Source organism: Sceloporus undulatus, chromosome 4, assembly GCF_019175285.1.
Source record: "Sceloporus undulatus isolate JIND9_A2432 ecotype Alabama chromosome 4, SceUnd_v1.1, whole genome shotgun sequence".
Lineage (NCBI taxonomy): Eukaryota > Metazoa > Chordata > Lepidosauria > Squamata > Phrynosomatidae > Sceloporus > Sceloporus undulatus.
This window is the reverse complement of record NC_056525.1, coordinates 53,027,567-53,044,310: the sequence shown is the minus strand read 5'-3', so window position 1 is coordinate 53,044,310 and position 16,744 is coordinate 53,027,567. Positions and strand designations below refer to the sequence as shown.

Here is a 16,744-nt window from a genome sequence, read left to right as displayed (position 1 = left end):
TGTATAAGGAAAAGCTGGCAAAAGGCTTTCAGAGAAAATATCTCCCACACTCACTGAGGTTTAAAATGGCAAAAGCCTGTTCAAAGAAGTTCTCGATGTTTTAAGTACTCACTAAATCCTTCTCCAGCCAATGAGAAAAGAATCTTATGATGAGATCCCAAAAGGAGCATGGGAAGTTCAGGGCAAAAAATAGAAAGGTGGTATAATGGGAAAGAGTTTTCAGATTAATAGGTGTCAGGAGGAGATTAAAATGGCAAGCTTTACCTGAAGACAGCATTAAGCTTCTAATCCACTTCACTTGTGATTCCATTTGCATAACGGACTAGAGGGTAGGGAAACATTTCTTTTGTCTTTTCCTTGTTTCCTAAAATCTCCTTGAAGAATCATAGAGTAAGAAGGGACCAAAATATTTCTGTACCAATCGTCACGTGGGAAGCAAATTGATCAATGAATCAAGAAGCTTCTCAGATCAACTTACACAATCTTACACTGTGCCCTAACAACAGATCTCGTGGAAATACAAAATTCCAGCAAACCAATAGTTATGACAACTATGACATGACCCCCAAAAGTTAATAAAACAAGATAAGATCTAAACAGTAAAACCGCAAGGTTAGAGGAAATCAAACAACAATCAAATGTCTGTTTGAAGACACAGTGCAAAATGCTTTTAACCAAACGGGGGCAATTTTTGATGATGGCAGAAAATACCATGGGAGTCAAGTCATAGAGGAAAAATGCATTAAATAGTCCATACTGCACATCCTTATGACAGACTGTTTCATGTACAGGTGAGAAGCACATCCCAGCAGTGATTAAGACTAAGGAAACTGTTATCATGTCTCATCTTCCTTAGTCTGAAGCATATGTGTTATAACCCCAATTTACCAATGCTTTGCATACCAATTCTAAAAAGCCTCACCACATCACTAAACATTAAAAGAAGAAATAAAAGTAATGTACAACAAAGAATGTTGTTGTTGTTGTTATTATGTGGCTTCAAGCCATTTCTGATTTATGGTAACCTTAAGGCAAACCTATCACAGGTATTCTGGCCAAGTTTCTTCAGAGAGGGTTTGCCATTGCCATCCTCTAAGGCAGGGGTAGGCAACCTTTTTGAGCCAGGGGCCGGGTTGCTATCCCTCAGACAACTGGGGGGCTGAAGCCGGGGGTGGGGGGTGGAGCTTCCACCCTCCGGGGCGGAGCCGCATGCTGGGGTGGAGCTTCCACCCTCTGGGGTGGAGCCGCACGCTGGGGGCGGAGCTTCTGCCGAAGCTCTGCAAGGAGGAGGAGGAGGCGTGTGCTGACTGATATCATCATCACCATCATCATCACTACTATCATTGTTACAGCAGACCTTTCAGCAATAAATGCACCAAAAATACACAGAAATGCACTTTGGAAAGTCACACTGTCTCACCTTCAGAAATAATAAAAATAATGAAATGAAATAAAAAGCAATAAGAAAAATAATGAAATGAAATAAAAAGCAATAATACAAATAATGAAATGAAAAAACAAACATAAGTATTGCATATAGTTAAAAATTAATTTAAAAAAACCAAGGCAGACCTGAAATGACTCACCTTTCCACGTCCTCCTCCTCTTTCTCATCCTCCTCCTCCTCCTCAAATAAGGGAGGCCTGGGGCTGCAAGAGCCCTGGGGGGAGCCCGCGGAGGCGGCAGGCCGCCTCCTCGCCTCCCCCGCATGCTTCTCCTTGGCTTCCGCAGAGCCAGGGCCCCACGGAGGCCAAGGAGGAAGCCTGCGGCCCCGCGCGCTTCTCCTCAGCCTCTGTGGAGGGCGGGGGAAGGGAGCAGGCCGCCGGCAATCGCGCCAATCGGCATGTTCGTCGGCGGCCCCAGAGCCTCTCCCCCAGCCCTGTGGGAAGGTCGAGGCCTCCCCAGAGGGCGGGGCGAGGGAGCAAGCCACCGCTGGCAATTGGTGGCAGGGCCGGCCTGGAGCCGGTCCCATGGTCTCTGCGGGCCAGATCCGGCCCATGGGCCGTAGGTTGCGGACCCCTGCTCTAAGGCTAAGAGTATGAGACTTCAGCTAAATTATTTTACTTCCCAGTTTGGTAATTGTCTTCATTCCAGGTTATTTTTGTTCTTTAAATTACTCTGGAGGAGCCTTGACATGCCTCTGCACTAGAGAGATATTTGTTTCCTACCACTTTATCATGGCTCCATTGTAAAGATTTCTGGGAGTTATAGTTTGTTGAAGAAATGAGTTTCCATATACTGTACTTTAGGAGAGTGGAGTAGTACCTCATCAAAATACAAATCCCAGGATTCTTAGGATGGAGCCATAACAATTAAAGTGGTGTGACACTATACAGGACAGCAGACACAGTTTTACCTTTCTGTCTCATCTCAAGCAACGTGAATCATTCCTCCATCCTGAGAGCAGCTTGGATCCTTCCTGATCCACTGAATAGGGATAGATGTTTAGCAGCACTGCCTCAATTGGGATATGTCAGGTAGGGAACTGGGTTTTTTTGCAAACCATTGTGAGAAGATATGATTCCTTGTAGCAGCATTCCACTTATCTGTATACCTGTTTATTATATATCTGTTCACCTGAATAAATCTGCCTATTTTTTCATTATTTGCATTTCTTCAAAGGTTTTGTTCCTTATAATTTACTACCACTTTTCTTTCCCCATATGTTCTTTTTAAAAAAACTATCTTTGCCTAATAAAGAGGCCATGGGCTTCAAGAGTTAGGATGACACATTTTGCTTGACCTAGTAAAGGTATTGGTGCAAAGTATACTTTGGATTTGTTTAATAATCAGCACAGCTACCCTTGTTTGTTTGTTTTTCCTTCATCAATTCAGTTGCTTTTTTCCAGACTCTTTCCCCCATTTTCAGCAAGATTCACACTTTAGTGAAGATATAACCTATATGCTGAACCAGAGTAGAACATTATCAACTTCAACAGAAAACTGTATTTTTGTTCCTATCAGAGAAGATTTCACCAAGGGGATGGTGTCATTGTTCTGATACAAAACTAAGAACTAATTTTAAAAAATTGTCTTAGACATTTGTGTTCCTTCATCTTTCATATTTTCCAGTAATCACCGCATCATTTCATTACTGTTATATATGCTCACACACATATTCACTATGACATAGTAAAATGCTTTCCTAGCAATACCTCCCATTGAATGATAAACACCCAATTATTCCCCCAGAAGATCTCTTAACATATTTTGCACAATCTGATGTGGTTTAGCAGGTGAAAAGTTGTTCCCATTTCTATCAAGATGTCACTGGGTGGTCAGAGCTAAATTACACATGATGCTGCAGTGTTTCTCAACCCAAGCCTGTATCTCCAGTTGGCTCTTCAGGTTTGTCCTGTATGTTTATAGAAGCTGTGTCATAGGAAGGAGAAAATCAGATCAAGGAGACAGACGCAGTAGAGAATAGGGCAGTTCTTGGCACACTTCTATGAACTACGTTATCAGTGGATTAAGGACAAGGAGGAAACACCTAGTTAAAGCAGAGGAATTACCATGTCCACTTAGAACTCAGGACAGCCATTACGCAATTAGAGGATTTTGAGAGATTCCCTCCAATCTGCTGAGAACCCAATCTGTGTTGAAATTTAGCACTTGGTTATCCTGACCTAAGCTTGACTTTTGCTAAGAGCTACTCGGCATTTATACCCATTCAAGGATTTCCCCCTTGCTATCCCCATGGCTGCTTTTATCTTCTATTAGCTCCTTCCTACCTCGGGACCTTTCACACTACACGTATAGCATTATGATCCCACTTTAACTTCCATGGTTCCCTCCTGGAGGGGTGCTAGGAATTCTCAGCTAGAGAGAAATCCTGTCCAACTGTGGAATGGTTTGCAAGGCATTAATATCCTCAGAATTGAGTTTGCTTATATTCATACAAAAGATGCATTAAGTGAATGGAAGCTGTTTATAGCTACCTGGTAGCCATATGTAACTAAGCATGGACATCGTTCTTAGGTAAATGGCCTTTCTTCGTTGTGACTATGGACAAGTGAGAAGAAAAGGATGTTTGGATGAGAAAATGCTACACTACCACACACATAAAATAACCCTTAAGAATTTTGTTAAAAGGGTCACAAAATGAAAAGCTTAGACACACAAAGAGCTCAGCATCCTCCTTTTGTAAGGTGATAAAAATGGAAGGAAGCAATATTTCATCCGGTCACTTCCCCAGTAGAAGAAAAGATCAGACATACTTCTACCTCAAGGAAGGCTTTACCATTATGCAGAGAGAGGCAGCTGCCTCAAGCAGCAGAATTGAAATGTTCTGAAAGGGCAACACATTGTTGTCTATTGCAATGGTAGTATTTTCACTGACAGTGTTGGGAGGACATATTTGTGAGTTTGTCTATCACCTACCAAAATAAACTGCCTGCCTTTGGGTACTATTCTCTTTGATTCCAGTGATGGAATGGGGTATCATTTGCTGCTTTGCTTCAGGCAGCCAAATGCCTTGGAGTGGTTCTGTCTATTCACATTTACCCCTACATGGGGCTCAGGCATAATGTTAAGCTCTTTCTGGGGGGCCCACAAAAATCCTGGAGCTGATCTTGCCAATTAAGTGTCTGCTTTAACAACTTCTGAATAAAAAGTACTACAAAGATGCCTAAGACAGCATAATCTATTTCTGGTGGTCCATAAACCGCTGGACAATGGAAGCACAGCATGAAGCTATGGCAATAGCCTCCCACACTATTGGTCCTGTTATATGAAAGCCCTCTCTGGGAGTTTATGATATGCTCATGTATGTTATTCACCTTTACTGCTTCATTTGCCATTTTAACACATTTCACCAGACCACAAAAAAGTACTCAGGGTCCAGCTCCCAGAATCCCTCAGCCAATGTGGCTTCTGAGTAGTAGTAAAAACATGTTTCCCAAGTTTGGTGCTTACTCTGTTACAAATCAACAGGAGGATAGTGTCCAGATGAAGATAAGCAATGCCCCCACTCTGTTGTGCTTTGGTTAGACTTTACCTGGAATACTTCGCCCAGCTCAGAGCAGTATAGTTCAAAAAGGATATTGACAAGCTGGAGTGTGTCCGGGGGTGGGGGGGTGGCAACCAAAATGGTGAATGGTCTGGAAAAGAAGCCCTGCGATGAACAGCTTAGAGAGCTGAATATGTTTAGCTTGGAGAAGGCTGAGAGGTGATATGATAATCATATAAAAACCTGAAAGGATGTCACATAAAAGATGGCGCAAACCTGATTTTTGCTGCTCCAGGGAATAACTTCTTGACATCAAGAGCTGTTTGACAGTGGAACAGACCACCTCAGACAGTGATGGGCTCTCCTTCTTTGGGGGTCTTTAAACAGAGGTTGGATGGGCATCTTTTAAGAGTGCTTTATTTGTGTATTATGCATGACAAAGAATTGGAGTAGACAACCCTTGTGATCCCTTCTAACTCTATGATTCTATATTTCTATGTTTTTACTCTTTTAATGTATCCAGTGTAAATGAGTATCTACTTCATGAAGCTGACCATTGGCTTTGTACGGACTCATTCCCACTATAAAATAAATCATTTTTAGTCAAGTCAATGAAGCGATTTAGCACTGAATAAACATTCACACTATTCTAGCCATGATCGAACCTACCCATTTCAATTTAATCCACTTCGCTTTCACATTCAGGAATGGATCAATTCAACATGGAGTCACCTCACAGGGGTGACCATGCCACAGGAACCGAATCAAATAGACAGTGCATTCACACTTGCACTGAATTGATTCATTTCAAAAGAAGTGGTGAATGCTGTGGATCTGGTTTAAATGAGTTTAGCACTCAATAAACCATACCAGAAATTTAGTGCAAGTGCAAACAAGGGCCATTTAAACCAGTTCAGATCAGTTTGAAAACTGGTTTATTATGTAGTGGGAAGAAGGCCCTTATCTCTGTTGGAAACAGATGTATTTTAAATTTTGGTGCCTGAAAGTCAATGCACAATAGCTGAAGGGAATAACTAGTTATGTTTCTTGCCTCCTCTGTTTTAGTTGCAATATATGTAATTACAAGGGTCATCCCAGCTCATGATGATTGAAATCCAGAGGGCCCCACTTGATTTCCTAGCAAAAATGCGGAAAGCAAAATATACCTTTCTGTTGCTCTTGCCCTCCCTGTTTCTCTGCTGAGCAAATCAACCAATGAACCACAAACTAAATGAGGCAACTCAAGAGGAAAGGCTATGACCTCATTTGCTTTGTCTTTTGGTGTTGCTTCACTGCTTTGAATATCTATGCCTGGCCATTGGGGCAGTTTGCATATTACTGACTCATGTAAAAAGATCAGAGTCAGTCATTTTGATTGTTTCTCCTCAGCTAAAGGCTTGGTTTGGTAAAATTCAATCCAGAAACATGTACTGTAAGGCAGATCTACTTCTCCTGAAGTTTCTAAAGTATTGTTTCCTAGATAACCTAGAAGAATGAGCTCAGTCAGACTTCATCTTAGAATGCCTTATAAATGAGACTTGCAGGCAAGTTGTGTGGCAGTTTCAATGTTTTGAGCCTGTGGAAAGCACACCTGGCTTTTTCACAACAATGGTTCGCCATTTTGGAATATTCACTCTTTCGACATCCAGCACCTTCCTTGTGTGATCTGTGTCTCGGCAATATCGATAACCACAGGTTGGTTTCTGTAAGGTGTAAAATGGCATGTACGAATTGGTGTAGTTGGGGTTGTAGAAAGCAAAGCTAAGAGACTCAGCCTTGTATCCCCCTGGGTGTATGACAACAGGGACATATTCTGAAACTAAGGCCTGCTCCATCTTGTAGCCCAGAGCTACAGGTAACTGCTTCTTGGGCTTGGTCCCAGCAGCCGATGACTGTGGTAATGCTTTGGCCGCTTTCTTCTCCTGTGACATTGTGCAGGCATTGACGCACCCTCGGATTTTCATAGATGTTTTGGTCTGTAAAGAGAAAAGCCAGATGGAGGAACAGATTGAGTCTTTTTTCCCTGTAGCCAACTATTTGAATACCATTTTGAGGTCTAATTAAACTGAAATTAAATTAATTGAAATATGCTGACATAAGACTTGTGTCTGCTATGGAATTTCTGAAAAGCAGCTTGTGTGGCTATGGGGGAAAGAGATATTTAAAGCACATTGTTGGTGGACAGATCATGCCCAGTGCATTTTGCTGCCACAGATAGAGCAGCAAATGGCACACTTTCTTCAATCAAGTCAAATTGCTTGGCATTTATTTATTTTTTTAGTGAAATCCAAACCTATGCATCTGCTCTCTTGGATGAGTGCAAATACAGGGAAATCACCAGTTCCTAGACCTAGAGAGCCATAAATCTACACAGTTTCTTTCATACAACAATTCAGCTTCAGCCTAATGGCCTATTACAACAACCAGATACTGCTGCAGCTCTTGTACAGACTGAGTTGAATCCAACAAGGAGAAGTAAAGCTGAGTGACATCAGCATACTGATAGAATCCAATTCCAAAATTTGTTTTGTTTTTTGATTTATATACCGCTATTCCAAAGATCATAGCGGTGAACAGCAAGTAAGCTAATTAGCAAGTAAGCTAATTTGCCCCCAACAGTCTGGGTACTCATTTTAGCGACCTCGGAAGGATGCAAGCCTGAGTCGAGCTTGGGCCCTTTTGCTGGTCTTGAACTCGCAACCTTGTGGTCTTGAGTGAATGGCTGCAGCAGTACAGGCATTTAACCACTGCACCACCAGGGCTCCATCCTTCATGAGCCGACACAGTGGTTTCATATAGATATTGAACAGGATGGCACCTTAAGATATCCCATAGTATAATGGCCATGGGACTAAACAGGAGTCCCGCTGTGTCACTTTGTGGGACTAACCTTGCAGACAGGAGCAGAACCACCATAACACAATACTTCCTCCTACCATCTGGCACAGACAGACTAACACTGTGTCACTGTATTGCTTTTAAAGAGAACATCATATAGCTGGAATTCCTGCTAGCGAATTGGATCTAGGATCTCCTTGGCCCACAGGAAGGAGGTCCTAGCCATAATGGACAATGCTGTGGAGGTCTAGATGACCAGAAAGAAGACCCTGTGAGCCTTCTTCAGAGTCACCTGTGCCCTCTTGGCTTCCTTATCCTTCAGCATGACCTCCTCATCTTTGGTTTAGAGACCAAAGAGAAGAACAGAACATCCAGCAAAGTTTGGACATCACCTTTCTGAGCAAGGTGTAAAACTTTCAGCTTGTGGACCTGCTAAGACAAGTCTTATCCATTTGTCATTTACTACATCCATAAAGTGTCTGGGAAAGGAAATCCCAGGCCCTAAAGCCTACCTCACTCACTTGTACTGTATATATTCCCTTGGCTTGAGCAGGATAGTGGGTGGCAACTCTATGAAATCTGATCCTGACTCAGCTGCTAGTTTCTCTCCCAGAAATAGTTGGTTGATGTACCTTCTAAAGTCTGGGTGGACAGGGAGACCCTCTATGATGAAGGGGGAGAATCTGGGGTTATGGACTTATTAACCTCCTCCATCATTCCAAGGATGGTCCTAATTGAATCAGCCCATATGTCTTGAACTGCACCCAATTCAGCACAAGAAGCCATGGATTGCTGGCACAGTGGGCTTTTTCCTGGCACTCCACAGCCATGCATCCAGATAGGCCCACTAAGATTTTCTTCCTGCTGTGGGAAAGCATACAGAGTCCCCCAACATGCCCAGGCTGCTTCTGCCCCTCTGCATGGCCTCACAGAATTAGGGAAGAATTCTTGATGGCAAGAAAAGGCAGAGGAAGGGAAGGAGGGTTTTTTAAAGGGGAGAATGAAAGTGAAGAGATTGTAATGCTAGGCTGGCAAGGTGGAAAAGAACCTTTGTACAGGCTGAATCTTCACTGCAGAATGAATGCAGTTTGACACTGCTGTAACTGCAATGACTCAATGCGAGAGAATTGCAGACGCTGTAGTTTTGTAAAATATTTAGCCTTCTCTGTCAGAGAGCTCTGGTGCCATAACAAACTACAGATCTCAGAATTCCATTGCATGTAGCTATTGTAGTTAAAGTGGTGTCAGACTGCATTAATTCTGCAGTGCAGAAGAAACCACTATGCTGTGGTTTCATCCCTTTGGAAAGCTGGTATGCAATCCATTTGACTGAAAGATAGACACCTGCCTTGTGAGTGAGTGAGTGGGAGGAAAATGTCACTATAGGATGCCCTCTGCTTATTAGAGGAGAATAAGGTTTACACTTACAGTCATTGATATGGATTGGGAGGGATTCTGAAAATCTGAATCTCAGATTTCAATTTTGATTTTTGAAACTCAAACTGAAAAGAAGCTTTGATCCCAAACTAACTGTTAGTTCTGACTTGAGTTGACCTGTTGAATCAATAGAAATTCACATAAGGGCTGACTTACCATACTCCCATTCATTCATCAAGTCTCCTCTGGTGATAATTGGATTTAGGTTTTTGTTTTTTACATTTTTGGCAACTAATGCCAAGTGTATTAGCTAGTTTTGTCAGGAATCTGAAATCTTTGTGAGAACTTTTTTCTCATTGTCTCTTAACTGGGCAGTTCTAAATGAGATACTTTATTTTTTCCTCATTGACGCCTGCACTCTAGGTGGTTGTTTATTTTAAAGCCATGTTACATTCCATGACGCTCTGAGCTTCTTAGGCTGTATTATTTTCAGCCTCTTGATTGGGCTCTGCCTCCTGACTTGTAAGGCTCTTAATCCTGTAGCAAGGGAGATCTGTGGATGTTTATGTAAAGGAATGAACGTCTATGAAGCAAAGAGATTTGGTGCTATGGAATAACTTGAAATTTTCTGAGGAAGGGAACAGCACATTATGCCTACTATAAACACCTTATTTTAAACAACAGATCCACAAATTCCAAACATATTTTGTCAGCAATCAGATAGTAATATAAAATTTCCAGACCACTTCAAAAATTGGTTATTTTAATTAAGCTTCGGTCAGACTGTGCCAAACTTACAATATTCAGTTTTCTTCCAAACAGAGTCATATAATAATTGAGTTAGAGGAAACCACAGGAATATATAGCTAAAACACTCATGAGAAATGTCCATCCCACCCCTCTTTAAAGACCTTCAATGAGGTAGCATCCACCACCAGATACCTTACAGATACCATGAGTCTAAATTCAGTTGCTAGTCCAAAATTGAACAGACTCATTAAGTTAATGAGAATTTAGTAAATCAATATTTATGTACATTCCATTGGTTCAATGGGTTTACATCAGTTGGAACAAAGAATTTGATTTTGGTTTTGAACCATGACTCCCATCATTCCTAACCAGACTATGGGAATTGTAGTACAATCTATCTAGAGTGAGCCATCATGGGGAAGGGTGGACCATATCATAGAATCATAGAGTTGGAAGAGATCACAAAGGGCATCCAGTCCAACCCGTTACGCGGGAACTCACAATCAAAGCATTCCCGACAGATGGCCATCCAGCCTCTGTTTAAATACCTCCAAAAAAGGAGACTCCACCACTCTCTGAGGGAGTGTGTTCCACTGTCGAACAGCCTTTACTGTCACGAAGTTCCTCCTAATTTAGATGGAATTTCTTTTCCTGTAGCTTGCATCAATTGTTCCTATTCTCTTGAGCACAGAAAACAAGCTTGCTCCATCCTCAATATGACATCCCTTCAAATATTTAAACAGGGCTATTATATCACCTCTTAACTTTCTCTTCTCCAGGCTAAACATACCCTGCTCCCTATCATCCTGTTATCCCTCTTTATTAGGACAACATCCTCTTTTCTGTTACCTGTTCCCAAGAAATCAAGTCACTGACTATTTTGTTCTTAATTACATTCTGGAGGTACTCCATGAAAGCTTTGTTAGTGTGAGACATTGCAGGTGGCATCCTTCAGAATCATTGTCTCTATCTCTAGGATTTCAACTGTCCAGTGGAGGAATGGATACATCATGTCCCCTTCTCCATTCCCCCCCCCCACAAACACACAAATTAATATGTGCAAATGAACAATAAACAGCACACAATCTGGCATGCCAAGTATATCATCTTAGTGTAGGTTATTGGGAAAGGTAATATTTTGCCCTTTCCCTCCTCATTCTGTACTTTGTATTGAGTTTGCAGCAACTGAAGTAAACTGAGGACAAAGGGGGAAAGTTGGTGGAATAGAAAAAAAAACTGGGACAGTTAAAAGCAGTTGGAAAGGTGGGACAACAGATTAACTGGGATTGTCCTTACCAAATCAGGACAGTTGAAAGATATGAAAATATGGCATTTCCCTTACAAGAGCTGATGGTGCCCTTCCCACTAAACAAGATCTTATTGTCGTATTTCATACATAAACAGCTATCATATAGTAATAGTCCTACATTTCCCTACAACTTCCTCTTAATTCAGTGGTGGGCCACCTCAGAGGCCACAGGCTCTACAAGGCCTTCTTGGCTTCCGCAGGCTGCATACTGCCATTCCTGTGGAACCAGAAATAAGATCCAAGTCACCTCTGATTCTTATTTTTGCTTAAAACATAATTAGTAGTTACCACCTCCTTTTTATTTTCAAAGGTTAATTAACTTTTTCCTGTTCACTCACCATGGTTGAGTGTTCGTGAGTTGCCCTTAACACATCATTTCCTGTCCCTTGATGGCTTGAATTATGGGCTACCTCTTTGCAGTACAAATATATACTTTTATTTCATGAGAGCAATTTTGAAAAGAGAGGACCAGTAATAAAATCCCACCTCCATATGTAGGAGGAGAGAAACAAACGTAAGGGTAATTCAAGAGCACTACAATAGCGGTGTGTTAACAGGGAGCAACTAGTACACTGTCTGGCAGGGGTAAGCAAGAAGAAAGTTATTAATTAAAGATGCAGAATCCTTTGGAAATTAATGCCACCATACTAGACAGGTTGGTGCGGCAATTGCATTTTCTGCATTTCTAAAGGCACATGAAGGCCCTTGAAGGCAGCAGATCAATATGGAAGATGGGTAGGATTGTCATTTACTTCCAGGCCCTGGGACCATTGACTCAGAGATCAGTTTAAATTATAGTGAAAACCAGCTCATTCTTGTTTCTTTGTGGCTTCTATATAAAAGCCTAGGTAGAAATGTGTACATCTTTATAACTATTATTACTATGTTGTCAAAAAACAATTTACTAAACAATTATTAAGAACTTTGTGCACCACATGATTCCCATCCTTATATTAAATTGGTTTGACATATTTGTTGTTAACTGACATCAAGTCAATTCCGACTCATGGCTACTTGGTCAATGAAACATGCCCAAAACACCCTATCCTGTTATTCTGTTCAGGTCTTGCAGCCTCAGGGCTGTGGCTTTCTTGTTTGCGTCTATCCATCTGGTATGCAGTCTTCCTCTCTTTCTACTGCCCTCTACCTTTCCTAGCATTATTGTCTTTTCTAGTGAGTCATGCCTTCTCATGATGTGCCAAAGTACAACAGCCTCAATTCAGTCATCTTGGCTTTCAGGCAAAGCTCAGGTTTTATATGGATGCATTTATTTGTTGTTTTGGCCATTAATGGTATCTGCAACATTCTTCTCCAGCACCACATCTCAAATGAGTTGACTCTACTGTCAGCTTTCTTCACAATCCAGCTCTCATATTCGACATGTATGAGTGTTAATTTACCAAGAGCCATTCATTTCAATGCATTTACTCTGTTCAGAATAGTAACTGGATTTAGCCCTAATTAAGCTTATCTAATTCAAACAAACAATCCATATTGTTCAAGATGGGTTAGAGAATAATATGTGTGTCACCAAGAATATTGGGTGAGGAAAGAAAGGACAAGAGAGAGGCAAAGTATAATCGACTGTGGTGTAGGATAATCTTTCAGCCTTGCAGTCTTCTGATGTTTTAGATCACAAATCCCATAATTCCCTGGCAGTTGTGTTCACAGTCCAAGATATCTGGAAACTGCCAGGTTGGGGAAAGCAACTTAAAGTACACAGAGATTTAATGATACAGACGGGAAGCACCATCCTGGCTCCAATTCTAGGGTTTGGGAGTGCGCGGCCTCTGCACGCTCCTGAACCTTAGTTTGTAAGGACAGCGCCATCATGGCAGCCTCCCATCCACAAGGGGGCTGACATGATGACGCAAACGTGGCACAGTGTCCAGATGTCACTGCACCGCGCTTACATCATGGATGTGCAACAGTGCGCCAATGGCACACTCATGGCATCTGGATTGCACTGTAAAACTTAGGCCCAGTACAGACAGCGGAGCGATGCCACGTGGTTTGGCTGCTGCAGCGTCCCTCACCAACAAAAAGGGCGGCTCCAGGCCACTGTTTTGGGGCAGTCTGTTGAGCCCCTTAATTTGGTACAATCTTAATTTGAGAAGTGTTTTCTGAAAATGCCCTGTCTTGTTGATCTGAGCAAATCTGGTTGTACTGGAGGGCAGCATGCTCACAAGATACAGAATCAAAACTCATGACTTTACAGCAGGCATATCTAGATGCTTTCTTCTCTCCCATCTTCTTTTTATTCTTGGAAGCATTTAACTTCTAACAGACACCAGTGTAACTGAATTCTCCCCAATAGATATCCATTCCAGAATAAACGGACAATACAGAACACCAAAGTTGAGGAAACTGCCTCTGCCTTTTCTTGATTCATTTAGATTCTCTAGGAGAAATTTCCATTCCTCATCTAGATTAACATTCTTTAATATTCCATGTTCTGCAGGTATTTGGTATGATTTTGGAGTTTATGAACAAACAAACAGCTTCATTTATATACTGCTTCATACTGAACTAACAGTCTCTAAGTGGTTTACAACTGTAAGCTAATTGCCCCCAACAAGCTGGGTACTCATTTTAGTGACCTCGGAAGGATGCACACCTGAGTCAAGCTTGAGCCCTGGCTAGTATTGAACTCACAGCATTATGGTTTTGAGTGAGTGGCTGCAGTACAGGCATTTAACCACTGTACCACCAGGGCTCCTGAAGTGTGATGTATGTCTTATACGAGGAAACATGCTTAAATACCAGACAGTGCTAAAGAAGTCTTATAGGAAACACTAATGTAACATTTGGTGCATCTACATGATAGAAACAATGCAGTTTGGCACCACTTTAAGTACTGTAGCTCCATTTTATGGAATCCTGGGATCTGTAGATTTACAAAGTCTTCAGCCCTCTCTGCCAAAGAGCTCTGGTATCTCACAAAACTACAGGTTCCAAGATTCTGTAGGATGGAGCCATGATAGTTAAAGCAGTGTCAAACTGCATTATTTATACAGTGCAAATGCATCCATTAGCTAAGAAAAGAAAGAAATAAGGAACATATAAAATCTTCAAAATGCATATCTATTTAGATCTACTTTATGAACAGAGAATTTCCTCACACCCTTTTACTTACATTCAAAGAACTCAGTTAGAGCCAAATGCAAAGTTCCCATACTCATTTGAGCTGCTAACAAAGCTGCAAAACACTGGGTGTTTCCTAACACAGCATATTTCCCAGGTGAACTAGCAAGCTTTCTATTAACCCCTTTCAAAGCCTGGGGCTACTAGTAGGAAATGATACGTGCAACACAACTCCTTTGAAACCCAGACACACAAACACATTGGTTGTGAAGTCATGGGAACTAAGAAATGATCCTCACAATTAATCTAATTGGGTTTCCATGTCTTCTTTTACCACCTCACTGTCTATGGATGGACAACATCACGATTTAGGTACCAGTTTTTGTTCTAACCAATCCCATGATGAGCTGTATTCCAATCCTCCCTACTCCCACCTTCTGCGGAAATCTGGAAATGCTATGGTCCATAATAACCATAAGTAAGGGGGGGAAACACCAAAACACACACACACTATACTTCTTGTTGCAGAGTAGTGCTTCCGTAGGGTTGGTGTCACCCAGTGAAGTAACTCATGGTGTCTCTCACACACACACCATTGACCTTCTCCCATCCCATGCCATGCAAAATCCTTAGCCATGTTCTTTTGCGCTCACCTTACCCGTATCCTAATTCCCGCATACCACTGAGTGTGTTGGTAACACATTGTGACATAAACAACTTGCAAAATTAAAGTCCTGCCTTTAAATGACAATATGGTATGCAGGACCTAAATGTATTTACATATATAGTTTCATGTGGTTATAAAGTGAAAATCTGGTTGTTGTTTTTTTTTTAAAAATGAATAAGTGTGTGGTGTGTGTATATATACACACATATATGATTAAAATTCTGAAAAACCCTGGCCCTCTCCTATCTCCTCTCTCTCACTAAGCCTCACCGGACTCAACCCATCTCTTTAGCATTTTAAAGGGGCACAGGAGAGTGCCACCATCTATTTCTGCAAAGAAGCAGGACTTTGAGGGGAAGTGGTGTCACCCCACTTTAGGGTGTCACCTGGTGCGGTTCATATCCCCCGCACCCCCTTCGTGACTCCATTTGCAGGGAGGCAAGGTGGGCCTTCCCCTCCTCCCTCTTCCCTGTCAGCCTATAAAGGACATGACCTCCATTTCCACCTTCTGCAGGGTGACCAGAGGTCCTCCTTTTCCTGTACATGTCCTCCATTCCTCCTTCTACAGCAGCAGTTTTTAACCTGTGGGTCTTGACCCCTTTGGGGGTTGGATGACCCTTCCACAGGGGTCGCCTAAGAGCATTGGAAAATACATATTTCCGATGGTCTTAGGAACCGAGACACTGCAGTTTTATGGCTGAGGGTCACCACAACATGAGAAACTGCATTAAAGGACTGCAGCATTAGGAAGGTTGGGAACCACTGCTCTACAGTGTGACCAAAAGTCCTCCTTTCCCAGGACATGTCCTCCATTCCCACCTTCTGCAGGGTGACCAGAGGTCCTACTTTTCAAGGACATGTCCTCCATTTCCACTTTCTGCAGGGTGATGAGACGCCTCCCTTTCCCAGGACATGTCCTCTATTCCCATCTTCTGAAGGGTGACCAGAGGTCCTCCTTTCCCAGGACATAGCCTACCCTTCAGCTTCTGTCTCCATTTGGAGGAGGAACTAAGAAGCATGAGTTTACATATTACTAGTTCAGCTTTTCTTTGGACGTGTCCTCCATTTCCCCTGAACGTCCTACATCTTGTGGTGCCTTGTCCTCCTTTGTAGGACACCTGGTCCCCTTGGATTTGGGGCTTCTGTTTGCTCCTGCCCTCCATGTTTTGCTGAATGCCCTAAGTTTCGTGGTGCCTGGAGCTCCCCTGGGGCCTGTCCTCCTCCTACCTCCAGTGGAGGGAAGCCCTTCTTGGCGCCGCCCCTTGGCTCTGAGTCTCCTCCTGCTGCTGCTGCTCCTGCTCGGCTTAAGCCCCGGGGGAGAGGCGGCCAGGCAGGCGGGCGGGAACTGGTCTCTCGGCCTGGGGCTCCTCCGCTGGCCCTCCCGCCGCCGCTGGGCGCATGGTGGCCTCTGCTGCCTCTGGGCCTCTCCCTCCCCGGCCTCAGGGCAAGGGAGCGCGGGCTCCTCGGCCCATTGTGACCCGGAGGCAGGCGTCAGACCCAGGCACGCCACGCTGGGGCCACAGGGCCTCCTTTCCCAGCACACAGCCTGCTCCATTCCCACTGTCTGCGGAGTGGCCAAGCGTCCTCCTTTCCCAGGACACGTCCTCCATTGCCACCTTCTTCAGGGGGACTAGAGGGCCTCCTTTCCCAGGACGCATCCTCCATTTCCACCTTCTGGACCAGAGGTCCTCCTTTTCCAGGACATGTCCTCCATTCCAACCTTCTGCAGGGTAACCACAGGTCTTCTTTTTCCAGGAGGCCTCCTCCATTT

At 43.0% G+C, this 16,744-nt stretch overlaps 1 protein-coding gene across 1 annotated transcript; it reads right to left on the bottom strand.

Moving 5' to 3' along the window:
• Positions 1-5,362: 5,362 nt before the first annotated feature.
• On the bottom strand, positions 5,363-16,379 carry GUCA1ANB (GUCA1A neighbor). The gene is made up of 2 exons (XM_042464045.1): positions 16,201-16,379; positions 5,363-6,924 (listed from the first exon to the last, which is right to left on the bottom strand). The coding sequence occupies exon 2, from the start codon at positions 6,910-6,912 to the stop codon at positions 6,511-6,513; it is 402 nt and encodes a 133-aa protein (XP_042319979.1). The 5' UTR covers positions 6,913-6,924; positions 16,201-16,379; the 3' UTR covers positions 5,363-6,510.
• Between the last annotated feature and the right edge of the window lie 365 nt (positions 16,380-16,744).